The sequence below is a fragment of the Cetorhinus maximus genome, chromosome 2 (assembly GCF_964194155.1).
Source record: "Cetorhinus maximus chromosome 2, sCetMax3.hap1.1, whole genome shotgun sequence".
Classification (NCBI taxonomy): Eukaryota; Metazoa; Chordata; class Chondrichthyes; order Lamniformes; family Cetorhinidae; genus Cetorhinus; species Cetorhinus maximus.
The window spans coordinates 1,555,478-1,569,921 of NC_135880.1; the positions used below are offsets into that span (position 1 = coordinate 1,555,478).

The 14,444-nt window shown below is 44.9% G+C and overlaps 1 protein-coding gene across 5 annotated transcripts in view; it reads right to left on the minus strand.

The window, feature by feature from the left end:
* Nucleotides 1–14,444, minus strand: part of nadk2 (NAD kinase 2, mitochondrial) — a 70,220-nt gene that overhangs the window by 16,909 nt on the left and 38,867 nt on the right. For all 5 annotated transcript variants that reach the window (XM_078560126.1, XM_078560138.1, XM_078560115.1 and 2 more), the window contains one exon: nt 5,318–5,373. In XM_078560126.1, the coding sequence (XP_078416252.1) occupies nt 5,318–5,373 (56 nt within the window). The remainder of the gene's footprint in view (nt 1–5,317; nt 5,374–14,444) is intronic.

Genomic DNA, 14,444 nt, shown 5'->3' on the forward strand with positions numbered 1-14,444 from the left:
TGTATCTTCTGTAGTAACGAGGATCAGGAAAGAAGGGCCCTAGAGTACTTGATCTAAAAGGTTAAATTTAAAGGGAAAAGTCATGGCAGGAGAGCTCAAAGCCGTGGTGTGCTCCTTGTGTTCCATGTGGGAAGCCGGGAACATTTCCAGTGCCCAGGGCCAGCATGTGTGCAGGAAGTGTGTCCAGCTGCAGCTCCGGGAAGCTCAGGTTTCAGAGCTGGAACGGGGGCTGGGGACACTGTGGAGCATCCGCGAGTCTGAGAGCATCGTGGATAGCACGTTTAGAGAGGTGGTCACACCGCAGCTGAAGGGCCTTGAGGAAGGAAGGGAATGGGTGACCACCAGGCAGTCCAAAAGAAACAGGCAGGTAGTTCAGGAGACCCCTGGGGTCCAGCTCGCAAATTGGTATTCCATTTTGGAGGCTGATGAGGGCACTGGTTCCTCCAGGGAGTGCAGACAGAGCCAAGCTTCTGGCACCACAAGCAGCCTGTCTGTACAGGAGGGGAGGAAGAGCAATAGTAATAGGGGATTCTATAGTCAGGGGAACAGATAGGCGCTACTGTGGCCATCAACGTGACTCCAGGATGGTACGTTGCGCCCTGTTGCCAGGGTTCGGGATGTCACTGAACTGCTGCAGGGCATCCTGAAGGGGGAGGGTGATAAGGCAGAGGTCATGGTACATGTTGGTACTAATGACATAGGGAGAAAGAGGGATGAGGTCTTGCATCAAGAATTCAGGGAGTTAGGCAGTAGACTGAAAAGCAAGACCTCTCGGGTTGTAATCTCTGGATTACTCCCAGTGCCATGTGCTAGCGAGCTCAGAAATAGGAGAATAGCACAGATGAATACGTGGCTTAAGAGTTGGTGCAGGAGGGAGAGTTTTAGATTCCTGGATCACTGGGACTATTTCTGGGGAAGGTGGGACCTGTACAAGCTGGACAGTCTACATCTGAACAAGAGCGGGACTAACATCCTTGCGGGCATGTTTGCTAGTGCTGTTGGGAGGAGTTTAAACTAATTCGGCAGGGGAAGGGGACACAGAATGTTAGCAGAATAGAGACACATCAAATACAGTGAAACAGTCAAGTCAGAGGGAGTACAGCTGCATTATGCTTCAAGGGAGTAAGGCAAGGCTGGATGGCCTCTACTTTAATGCCAGGAGTATTACAGGAAAAACGGATGAGTTAAGGGTGAGGATTCACACGTGGAATTGTGATATAGTAGCCATCACTGAGACGTGGTTGAGGGAGGGGCAGGATTGGCAGCTCAATTTTCCGGGATATAGAATCTTCAGGTGAGACAGGGGAGGGGGTAAAAGAGGCGGCGGCATTGCATTATTAGTTAAGGAGTCAGTTACTGCAGTAAGGAGAGATGATATCTTGGAGGGGGCATTGAATGAAGCTTTGTGGGTAGAACTTAGGAATAAAAAAGGGGAAGCCACATTGTTAGGTGTTTATTATATACCCCCAGATAGTCAGTGGGAAATTGAGGAGCAAGTATGTACAAATTTGCGGAGGTGTGTAAAAACAATAACAATAGGGTAATTATATTAGGTGATTTCAACTTTCCCAACATTAATTGGGATAGACATAGCGTTAAAGGCTTGGATGGAGTGGATTTCTTGAAATGTGTACAGGAGAACTTTTTAGATCAATATGTAGAGGGTCCAACAAAGGACAGCGCAGAAACAAAAATACCTGGAAAAACTCAGCAGGTCTGACAGCATCTGCGGAGAGGAACACAGTTAATGTTTCGAGTCCGTATGACTCTTCAACAGAACGGTTCTGTTGAAGAGTCATACGGACTCGAAACGTTAACTGTGTTCCTCTCCGCAGATGCTGTCAGACCTGCTGAGTTTTTCCAGGTATTTTTGTTTTTGTTTTGGATTTCCAGCATCCGCAGTTTTTTGCTTTTATCTAAGTGACGGTGCATTGCTGGACCTAATTCTGGGGAATGAAGCCGGACAGGTGGCTGAGGTGGTGGTGGGGGAGCATTTTAGTGTTAGCGACCACAACATGTTACAGTTTAATTTTGTTATGGACAAAGAAATCGACAAGTTGCAAAAAAATGTTTTGGATTGGGGGAGAGTGGATTTTAGTAAAATAAGGCAGGATCTGGCCAAGGTAGACTGGGAACAGCTACTTGTGGGGAAATCTACAGAGGAACAGTGGGGGATGTTCAAAAAGGAAATGGGGAGGGTATAGGCTCAACATGTTCCCTCTAGGGTGATAGGAAGGAGTAACAAGCCCAGAGAACCATGGATGACCAAAGATATTCAGGTCACGATGAGAAGGAAAAGAGGCTTATAGCAGGTACAAGGGGAGCAAATCAGTGGAGTACAGAAAGTGCAGGGTGGAGCTTAAGAAAGCAATTAGGAGAGCAAAGAGGGGATATGAGAAAGCTCTGGCTGGTAAAAGTAGGGAAAATTCCAAGATATTCCATAAGTATATCAATGGGAAGAGAATAACCAGGGAAAGAGTAGGGCCCAAAAGGGACCAAGGGGGCAATCTATGGGTGGAGTCAGAGGACATCGCTAGAGTGTTGAATGAATACTTCATATCCGTCTTCACCCAAGAGAATGAGGATGAAGGTATGGAACTCGGGGAGAGAGACTGCGAGGTTCCTGAGTAAATTGATATAGGGAGTGACAAGGTATTGGAAAAGTGGGCAAACCTCCAGGTCCGGATGATTTATGTCCCAGACTGCTGAGGGAGGCAAGGGAGGAGATTGCAGGGGCTCTGACCCAAATTTTTAATTCCTCTTTGGCCACAGGGGAGGTGCCAGAGGACTAGAGAACAGCTAATGTGGTTCCGCTATTTAAGAAGGGTTGTAGAGATAAGCCAGGGAACTACAGACCAGTGAGTCTCACATCAGTGGTAGGGAAACTATTGGAGAAAATTCTGAAGGAGAGAATCTATCTCCACTTGGAGAGGCAAGGTTTGATCAGGGATAGTCAGCATGGCTTTGTCAGAGGGAGGTCATGCCTAACAAATTTGATTGAATTTTTTGAGGAGGTGACCAGGTATGTAGATGAGGGTAGTGCAGTTGATGTAGTTTATATGGATTTCAGCAAAGCCTTGGACAAGGTCCCACATGGGAGACTTATAAAGAAGGCAAATGCACATGGGATACAGGGTAATTGGATAAGGTGGATTCAAGATTGGCTTAGTTGTTGGAGACAGAGGGTGATGACAGAAGGATGCTTTAGTGACTGGAAGCCAGTGTCCAGTGGCGTACCACAGGGATCTGTGCTGGGTCCCCTATTATTTGTCATTTATATAAACGACATAGATGACTATGTGGGGGGTAGGATTAGAAAGTTTGTGGATGACACAAAGATTGGCCGGGTGGTTAACAGTGAGGTCGAGTGTCCTGGGCTACAGAAAGATATAGAAGGGATGGTCAAATGGTCAGATAAGTGTCAGATGGAATTTAACCCTGAAAAGTGTGAGGTGATACACTCTGGAGGAGTAATTTGACAAGGAAGTATTCAATGAACGGCATGACACTAGGAAGTTCTGAGGAACAAAGGGACCTTGGCGTGTGTGTCCATAGATCTCTGAAGGCAGAGGGGCATGTTAGTGGGGTGGTGAAAAAGGCATATGGGACTCTTGCCTTTATCAATCGAGGCATAGATTACAAAAGTAGGGAGATCATGTTGGAGTTGTATAGAACCTTGCTGAGGCCACAGCTGGAGTACTGTGTGCAGTTCTGGTCACCACATTATAGGAAGGATGTGATTGCACTGGAGGGGGTGCAGAGGAGATTCACCAGGATGTTGCCTGGGATGAAACATTTAAGTTATGAAGAGAGGTTGGATAGACTTGGGTTGTTTTCGTTGGAGCAGAGAAGACTGAGGGGCGACCTGATCGAGGTGTACCAGTTGCAGCTGCTGCTTCAATTACCTAAGCCCAACTGCTCACCCCGTGGTGACCTTGTTAAAACCCTGCTTAAGGCTGGGAACTTTAGAATTTAAACTGTAGATTTCAGTTAAATGCTAACTTCAAACAAAATTAGATTTTTACAAAAAGATTTTTAAAAATTAGCACTGCGGATGCTGGAAATCTGAAATTAAAACAAAATGCTGGAAAAACTCAGCAGGTCTGGCAGCATCTGTGGAGAGGGAAACAGGGTTAACATTTCAAGTCTGTATGACTCTTCTTCAGAGCTAAAGAGGAGTAGAAATGTGATGAAATTTATACTGTTTAAAAGGGGTGGAGCAGGTGAAGCTGGATAGGAGGTCAGGGATAGGTGGGAGCTAAGGAGAGATTGACAAAGATGTCATGGACACAGGACAAAGGGAGTGTTAATGGTGAGGATTAAAGAAGGTGCTGATAGTGGCTAAAGGTAAAAGCAGAATGCGATAACAGCAGAACAAGGGTCAGCGCTTTGAGAAAGTGCAATGTAGCAACTGGTGGCAGATGGCCCTGTGTGGAAGGGTGGGTTAGGAAAAAGGATTAAAAAGAATAAATACATTTTTAAAAATGGATTTAAAAAAGAGGTAAAGATGGAAGAGAGAGTTCATGGTCTGAAGTTGTTGGAACTCAGTGTTAACTCTGGAAGGCTGTAAAGTGCTTTCAGAGCACTGACTCTTGTTCTGTTATTAATACATTCTGCTATCTTACCCTTTTGCCACTATCAGCACATTCTTTAGTCTTTAACACTGCCATTAATGCTTCCTTTGTCCTGTGTCCATGACATTTTTGTCAAATTTCTCCTTAGCTCCCACCTATCCCTGACCTTCTATCCAGCTTCACCTGCTCCACTCCTTTTAAACAGTATAAATTTCATCACATTTCTACTCCTCTTTAGCTCTAAAGAAGTCATACAGACTCAAAATGTTAACTCTGTTTCTCTCTCCAGATGCTGCCAGACCTGTTGAGTTTTTCTAGCATTTTCTGTTTTATTTTTTTAAATTAAGACTCCTTAGTCACCATCTTCCAGCGCCTGGTCTGCTGCCTTTCACCTATCACCCGTGTTCACTGACCTACACTGGCTCCTGTCAAATGATGTTTTCAAATCCCTCCTTGAAACAGCCCCTCTCCTTACTAGGGTCTGAAATGCACTGAGTGTGTGGTGGAGGCAGGTTCAGTCATGGCCATGAAAAGGGAATTGAGTAAACATCTGAACAGAAAACATGTGCAGGGTTACGGGGAATAAGACTAGCTGAGTTGTTTTTGAAGTCAGCAGGGGCATCATGGGCCAAATGGTCTCCTTCTGTGCTATAACCTTTCTGATCCTCTCTATAATCTCCTCCAGCCCTCCTGTATATGGAGAGGGTTTCTCAGACCAACTCACCATTCACTGTGCCACTCACCAATAGACAGAAGGTCTTCCACTTCCTGACAGGCCAATCTGTTAATATTGTAGGACCTGAGAGGAAAGAAATAAGAGTCATGTACTGCAGCACCCACAATCTATAATCACACCCCTTCTCTCCACATAACCCACAGGTACCAGCACACCCAGGTATACACTAATTCCTGCCTGTCAACGCTAAACAACTGTGAGAGTGGTCACATAGTGTAAATGTAAAAGTTGGCAATTTGGTCACTGTGTAGTCACTAATATGTGGTATTGGGTAAGTATATTTCAAACTGAAACTTAGTTAAATTTCTGAATTTAAATTAGGACTTTAAAAACTGTAATTTAAATTGCACTAACCTAGCTGGGAGGCGGGAGAGAGAGATAACACTAGAGTAACAAATAGTTAGGTGGCGTCAGGGTAAGAGGGAGTGCAGTAAGGTTTATAGGAAGGTTACAGTGGATGTATGTGAAGGAATGGAGGGTGTTCAGTAAAGTGAGGGAGCTGCAGGTACAGATAGCCAAGTGAATATGTGATACTGGCTACAACAGAGGCTCAAAAAAAAAGAGAGCAGGCCTGGGAACTAATTATTCCTGGATACAAGATATTCAAAAAAGATAAGGAAGGAAAGAAAGGAGAACATAAGAAACAGGAGTAGATGGTTCAGCTCGTCGAGTCTGCTCCACCATTCAATACAATCCAGCCTGATCCTGGGCTTTAGCTCCATTTATCCCCCATCCCCCAAATCCCTTAATTCCCCTAGAAAGCAAAAATCTGTCCATCCCAGCCTTCAATATATTCACCAATGGAGCATCCACAACCCTCTGGGGTAGAGAATTCCAAAGATTCACAACCTTTTGAGGGAAGTAATTTCTCTTCATCTCAGTCCTAAATAACCTGAACATAAACATGTACAAATTTCATGCTTTCCTATTCTTACGAACAAAGTGAATAACTTCACACTTCCCCACATTATACTTCATCAGCCACCTTGTTGTCTGCTCACTCAACCTGTTTATGTCTTTTTGCAGCCTCTTTGTGTCCTCCTCACAGCTTACATTCCTAATCTAGCTTTCTATCATCAGCAAGCTTAGATACAATACTCTCTGTCTCTTTGTCCAAGTCATTACTATAGATTATAAGTAGTTGAGGCCCCAACACTGACCCTTGTGGCACTCCACCAGTCACAGCCTGCTTGAAAATGCCCCATTTATCCCTACTCTCTGTCTCCTATCTGTTAATCAATCCTCTATCCATGCTAATAGATTACTCGCCAACTCCATGAGCCCTTAACCGCATGTTTTAACCTTTTGTGTGGCAGCTTATTGAATGCCTTTTGGAAATCCAAGCATACTACATCTACAAAAGTAGGGAGGTCATGTTGGAGTTGTATAGAACCTTGGTGATGCCACAGCTGGAGTACTGTGTCAGTTCTGGTCACCACATTATAGGAAGGATGTGATTGCACTGGAGGGGGTACAGAGGAGATTCACCAGGATGTTGCCTGGGATGAAACATTTAAGTTATGAAGAGAGGTTGGATAGACTTGGGTTGTTTTCGTTGGAGCAGAGAAGACTGAGGGGCGACCTGATCGAGGTGTACAAGATTATGAGGGGCATGGACAGGGTGGATAGGGAGCAGCTGTTCCCCTTAGTTGAAGGGTCAGTCACAAGTGGGCATAAGTTCAAGGTGAGGGGCAGGAGGTTTAGGGGGGTTGTGAGGAAAAACTTTTTTACCCAGAGGGTGGTGACGGTCTGGAATGCGCTGCCTGGGAGGGTGGTGGAGGGAAGTTGCCTCACATCCTTTAAAAAGTACCTGGATGACCACTTGGCACGTCATAACATTCAAGGCTATGGGCCAAGTGCTGGTAAATGGGATTAGGTAGGTAGGTCAGGTGTTTTGCACGTTTTGGTGCAGACTCGATGGGCCAAAGGGCCTCTTCTGCACTGTGAGATTCTGTGATACTGGTTCCCTTTTATCTGCCCTACTAGTTACATTTCTTTAATCTTTTATGGACGTTGCTGGCAAGGCCAGCATTTGTTGCCCATCCCTAATTGCTCTTGAACTGAGTGGCTTGCTTGGCCATTTCAGAGGGCAGATAAGAGTCAACCATATTGCTGTGGGTCTGGAATCACATATAGGCCAGAACAGATAAGGATGGCAAATTTCCTTCCCCAAAGGACATTAGTGAACCAGATGGGTTTTTACAACAATCAATGGTACTTGTCATGGTTACCGTTACTGAGGCTAACTTTCAATTGTGGATTTATTAATTGAATTTAAATTCCACCAGCTGCCTTGGTGGGGTCTGAACCTATGTCCCTAGAGCATTAGCCTGGGCTTCTCGATTATTAATCCAGTGACATTATCACTCTGTCACCATCTCCTACATCATCAAAAAAAAACATCAAACACTATTTCCCTTTTGTAAAACCACACTGACTTGTTATAATCATACTACGCTTTTTGAAGTGCATTGTTAAGACTTCCTTAATAATAGATTCCACACTTTTCTGAGGGTTGATGTCAGGTTAACTGGCCTGCAGTTCCCAGTTTCTCCCTCCCTCCTTTCTTAAATAGCAGTGTTACATTTGCTAACTTCCAATCCATTGGAAATGTTCTAAAATTGAGAGAGCTTTGGAAATCATACCCAGCACACCCACTATCTCTGCAACAATCTCTCTTAGAACAGAAGCAAAATACTGGAAATCTGAAAGGAAGACAGAAAATGCTGGAAAAACCCAGCAGGTCTGGCAGCATCTGTGACAAGAGAAAGAGAGTTAAGGTTTCGAGTCCGTATGACTCTTCTCCAGAACGGGGTACGCTCATTAAAAGCTCCCTGAAGGCACAGAGCTTCCTTAGGGAGCTGAAGATGTAAAAATTAAAAATAAAGATTAGCAAAATAAGGGAAACATGTCCCCATGTGACTCTGTCACATGAACCGAGACATGTTAAAAATGAGTTTAAACATTTTTTACTATTTTTAAGATTTGCTGTTGGAAACCTCATCGCGTCTGTGGATGAGGTTTCACATAAAATACAAAGGCCGCCTGGCCTATTCACCCACCCGCCAACCGTAAGGTTGGACGGGCAGGGCAAAGTTCAAATTAATTAATTGATTAATGGGCTTAATAACCCTCTTAATTGTCAGTGGGCGTGCTGCCGACTCTCGCGAGTGCCCGCCGACCAAAATATCCCACAATGACGTTGGGACGTGGCCGCTGCCAAGCTGAAAACACTGCCCCAACGCTGTCTCTCTCTCTCTCTCTCTCTCTCTCCACAGGTGCTGCATCCAAACCAGCAACTCCTACCATCTAGAAGGACAAGGGCAGCAGATAGATGGGAACACCACCACCTGGAAGTTCCTCTCCAAGTCACTCACCACACTGACTTGGAAATATATCACCGTTCCTTCACTGTCGCTGGGTCAAAATCCTGGAACTCCCTCCCTAACAGCACTGTGGGTGTACCTACACCACATGGACTGCAGCGGTTCAAGAAGGCAGCTCATCACCACCTTCTCAAGGGCAATTAGGGATGGGCAATAAATGCTGGCCCAGACAGCAAAGCCCACATCACATCAAAAAAAATTTAAAAACCCTCCATCGTGTTGTGTGGCACTACCACTGTGCTAAATGGGATAGATTTCGAACAGATCTAGCAGCTCAAGACTGGGCATCCATGAGGTGCTGTGGGCCATCATCAGCAGCAGAATTGTACTTGGACACAATCTGTAACCTCATGGCCCAGCATATCCCCCACTCTACCATAACCATCAAGCCAGGGGATCAACCCTGGTTCAATGAAGAGTGCAGGAGGGCATGCCAGGAGCAGCACCAGACATACCTAAAAATGAGGTGTCAACCTGGTGAAGCTATAACACAGGACTACTTGCGTGCCAAACAGCATAAGCAGCAAGTGATAGACAGAGCTAAGCGATCCCACAACCAACGGATCAGATCTAAGCTCTGCAGTCCTGCCACATCCAGTCGTGAACGGTGGTGGACAATTAAACAACTCACTGGAGGAGGAGGCTCCACAAATATTCCCATCCTCAATGGTGGCGGAGCCCAGCACATCAGTGCAAAAGATAAGGCTGAAGCATTTGCTACAATCTTCAGCCAGAAGTGCCGAGTGGATGATCCATCTCAGTCTCCTCTGGAGGTCCCCAGTATCACAGATGCCAGTCTTCAGCCAATCCAAAGATTTGTGCTCCAGAACTTGCCACGCCCCTAGCCAAGCTGTTCCAGTACAGCTACAACACTGGCATCTATCCGGCTATGTGGAAAATTGCCCAGGTATGTCCTATACACAAAAAGCAGGACAAATCCAACATGGCAAATTACCGCCCCATCAGTCTACTCTCCATCATCAGTAAAGTAATGGAAGGGGTCATCAACAGTGCTATCAAGCAGCATTTGCTTAGCAATAACCTGCTGACTGATGCCCAGTTTGGGTTTCGGCAGGGCCACTCAGCTCCTGACCTCATTACAGCCTTGGTTCAAACATGGACAAAAGAGCTGAACTCCCGAGGTGAGGTGAGTGTGAGTGCCCTTGACATCAAGGCTGCATTTGACCGAGTGTGGCATCAAGGAGCCCTAGTAAAACTGGAGTCAATGGGAATCAGAGGGAAAACTCTCCGCTGGCTGGAGTCATACCGAGCACAAAGGAAGATGGTTGTGGTTGTTGGAGGTCAGTCATCTCAGTTCCAGGACATCACTGCAGGAGTTCCTCAGGGTAGTGTCCTCGGCCCAACCATCTTCAGCTGCTTCATCAATGACCTTCCTTTCAGCATAAGGTCAGAAGTGGGGATGTTCATTGATGATTGCACAATGTTCAGCACCATTCGCAACTCCTCAGATACTGAAGCAATCCATGTCTAAGTGCAGCTACAGCTGGACAATATACTGGGCTGACAAGTGGCAAGTAACATCCACAACACACAAGTGCCAGGCAATGACCATCTCCAACAAGAGAGAATCTAACCATCTCCCCTTGACATTCAATGGCATTACCATCACTGAACCCCCCACTATCAATGTCCTGAGGGTTACCATTGACCAGAGACTGAACTGGACTAGCCATATAAATACTGTGGCTACAAGAGCAGGTCAGAGGCTGGGGTTCTCCAGAGAGTAACTCACCTCCTGACTCCCCAAAGCCTGTCCACTATCTACAAGGCACAAGTCAGGAGTGTGTTGGAATACTCGCCCCTTACCTGAATGAGTGCAGCTCTAACAACACTCAAGAAGCTCGATGCCATCCAGGGCAAAGCAACCCGCTTGATTGGCATCACAGCCACCACCGACACACATGTACTTAGATTTCCAGAAGGCGTTTCATAAAGTGCCACATCAAAAGTTATTGCAGAAAATAAAAGCTCATGGTATAGGGGGTGACATATTGGCACGGATAGAAGATTGGCTGACTAACGGGAAACAGAGGGTATCCATATATGGGTCTTTTTCTGGTTGGCAGGATGTAATGGGTGGTGTGCCACAGGGATCAGTGCTGGGCCTCAACTTTTTACAATTGTTATAAATAACTTGGATGAACGAACTGGAGGTATGGTTGCTAAATTTGCTGATGACACAAGGATAGATAGGAAAGTAAGTTGTGACTTGGGAATATATCACCGTTCCTTCACTGCCACTGGGTCAAAATCCTGGAACTCCCTCCCTAACAGCACTGTGGGTGTACCTACACCACATGGACTGCAGCGGTTCAAGAAGGCAGCTCACCACCACCTTCTCAAGGGCAATTAGGGATGGGCAATATTTGCTGGCCCAGCCAGCAAAGCCCACATCCCATGAAGAAATTAAAAAAAAAGAGGACATAAGGAGGCTACAAAGGGATATAGATAGGTTAAGTGAGTGGGCAAAGACCTGGCAAATGGAGTATAATGTGGGAAAGTATGAAATTGTCCATTTTGACAGGAAGAATAAAAGAGAAACATATTATCTAAATGGTGAGAGATTGCAGAGCTCTGAGGTGCAGAGGGATCTGGGTGTCCTGGTGCATGAATCACAAAAGGTTAGTATATGGCCACAGCGAGAAATTAAGAAAGCTAATAGAATGTTATCATTTATTGTGAGGGGAATTGATTACAAAAGCAAGGAGGTTATGCTTCAGTTGTACAGGGCATTAGTGAGACCGCATCTGGAGTATTGTGTACAGTATTGGTCTCCTTATTTAAGGAAGGATGTAAATGCATTGGAAGCAGTTTATAAGTTTACCAGACTAATACCTGGAAAGGGTGGGTTGTCTTATGAGGAAAGGCTGGATAGACTAGGCTTGTATCCGCTGGAGTTTAGAAGAGTAAGAGGCGACTTGATTGAAACCTTTAAGATCCTGAGGGGTCTTGACAGGATGAATGTGGAGAGGATGTTTCCTCTTGTGGGAGAATCTAAAACTAGGGGTCACTGCTTAAAAATAAGGGGTCGCTCATTTAGAACAGAGATGAGGAGAAATTTTTTCTCTCAGAGGGCTGAGTGTCTTTGGAATTCTTTTCTTCAAAAGACAGTGGAAGCAGAGTCTTTGAATATTTTTAAAGCAGAGCTAGATAGATTCTTGAGTAACAAGGGGGTGAAACATTATCGGGGTAGGGGGAAGGTACAATCAGATCAACCATGATCTTATTGAACGGCGGAGCAGGCTTGAAGGGCCGAGTGGCCTACTCCTGCTCTTAGTTCGTATGTTTGCATGTAGTGTGTACCATCTCTAAAGATGCACTGCAACAATTCACCAAGTCTCCTTTAACAGCGCCTAGCAGCAGGTGCATGGGAACACCACCACCTGCAAGTTCCCCTCCAAGCCACCATGCTGACTTGGAAATATATCACCGTTCCTTCACTGTCGCTGGGCCAAAATCCTGGAACTCCCTTCCTAACAGCACTATGGGTGTACCTACACCACATAGACTGCAGCGATTCAAGGCGATGGCTCACCACCACCTTCTCGAAGGGCAACTAGTGATGGGCAATAAAAAATATTGGCCTAGCCAGTGACACCCACATCCCATGAAAGAATAAAAAAAAGCAATCTCGGGATACCGGATTGAAACCCTGCGAGGTGGGTTGTCATTGATTCTGTCCGAATTGGAGCGACTTTTGGGGAGAATTTCAAGGCTAGATCTTCAACGGTGAAGACTAGAATCCATTGTGAGAAAGACAGAGTTGCAACGAGGTTGATTGACTCAGTGTTTACTGATGTCTAGGTGGGTTGTTGAGAAATCCGTGGACTCTGTCTTGTTTGCATATGCCATTTATTGTGCAATGTGGTGTGTTCAACCACAGTTTGCTTGTTAATTCACGTGTTGCTCATATTTACCCTGAATGCTACAGTAGAAGATAGATATTTGTAAATTGTTTTATCTTTCTGACCATGTATTGTAAAGTTTATTTCAGTTTGTTCAAAACCCATGGAATCTTGTGACTTTATTTTGGTAGCAGGTGTCTTGAATCTGCTTTAAAGAAAACGTTATTGGTCTCTAAACTGAATCTTAACAAAACCTTGCGGGGCCTGGCACAGGGTCATAACACAAATTGGGGGCTTTATGGGACAATGGCATAAATTGGGGGCTCTGGTGAGATTTCGAATTCACAGACAAGCATGGGTGCTGGGACTAGTTGAGGTTAAAGTTGATAAGATGTCCATGGTGAATTCGACTAGAGAGATGGTGGATGTATTGGTGGTTATCTTTCAACATTCTAGAGATTCTGGAAAGGTTGCTGCAGGCTGGACAGTCACAAATGTAACCCCACTATTTAAGGGAAGGAGAGAGAAAACAGAGAACGAGTTCTGTTAATTTGATGTCTGTGTTAGGGAAAATATTAGAATGTATTATAAAGGATATGATAACTAGACACTTGGAAAATAATGAGGAGTTTGGGCAGTCAACAAGCATTTATGAAAGGGGAATTGTGTTTGACGAACTTGTTGAGAGTTTTGCGAGGATGTTACCTGTAGCCTAGATAAAGGAGAACCAGTGGATGTGGTGTATTTGGATTTTCAGGAGGCTTTTGATAACAGGAGGTCAGTAAACCAAATTAGAGAATATGGGATTGGGGGTAATAACTGTTATGGATTGAGAATTGGTTAAAAGACAAAAACAGAGTAGGGATAAACGGGCCATTCTCAGGATGGCAGGCTGTGACTAGCAGGGTACCGCAAAGATCAGTGCAAGGTCCACAGCTGTTCACAATCTACATAAATTCACTCAGGCAGTGGTGAATCTTTGGAATTCTCTACCCCAGGGGCTGTGGAAGCTCAATCATTGAGCATGTTCAAGACAGAGATCGATAGATTTCTGGAGACTAATGACATCAAGGAAAGTGGGAAAGTGGCACTGAGGTAGATGATCAGCCATGATTTAACTGAGTGATGGAGCAGGCTCGATGGGCCGAATGGCCTACTCCTGCCCCATTGTTCCTAAGATTGAAAAGCAGAATAGCTTTGTCAGTGGCTACTATATTTCTGGAGGGGAACGATTTATCCCTGAGTGATTTGCAACAGATAACCAAGGCTAGCATAAGAGTTAGAGTTAAAAGTAGGGGTTAAGAATGCAGGCTTAATTGAGATAATACGACATTTGGAATGAGAAGAAAAGCCTGACACGGGTATAACACAGCTTGAATTAGCTAGAATTTAGTTGCAAATGAAGTAGCTCAAGATAGAAAAAGGAAAAGAAATTAAAAACTTGAACTTGAAAAAGAGAGTTGGGGGAGGTGGTGGTGTAGTGGTATTGTCGCTGGACTAGTAATCCAGAGACCCAGGACAATGCTCTGGGGACCAGGGTTCGAATCCCACTATGGCAGATGGTGAAATTTGAATCCAATAGAAATCTGGAATTAAAAGTCTGATGATGACCCTGAAACCTTTGCTGATTGTTGCAAAAAACCTATCTGGTTCCTTCAATTTAGGGAATGTGGCTCAGGTAGTGAAGGAAATTGTCTCTTGAATACTGCTAAAGTGACTCAGGGTGCTAGAGGTTTGAGAGATTTGGTCTTGAAGGGACATTGTTCTCTTACTCCTCCAACAAAACAAGTAAACAAATTTGGAGACAGGCTGAGAGAGATCAGTTATTGATGGTGCCTGATGATACAATTTGTGTTCCAGATGGTTTGATGAATGAAAATGT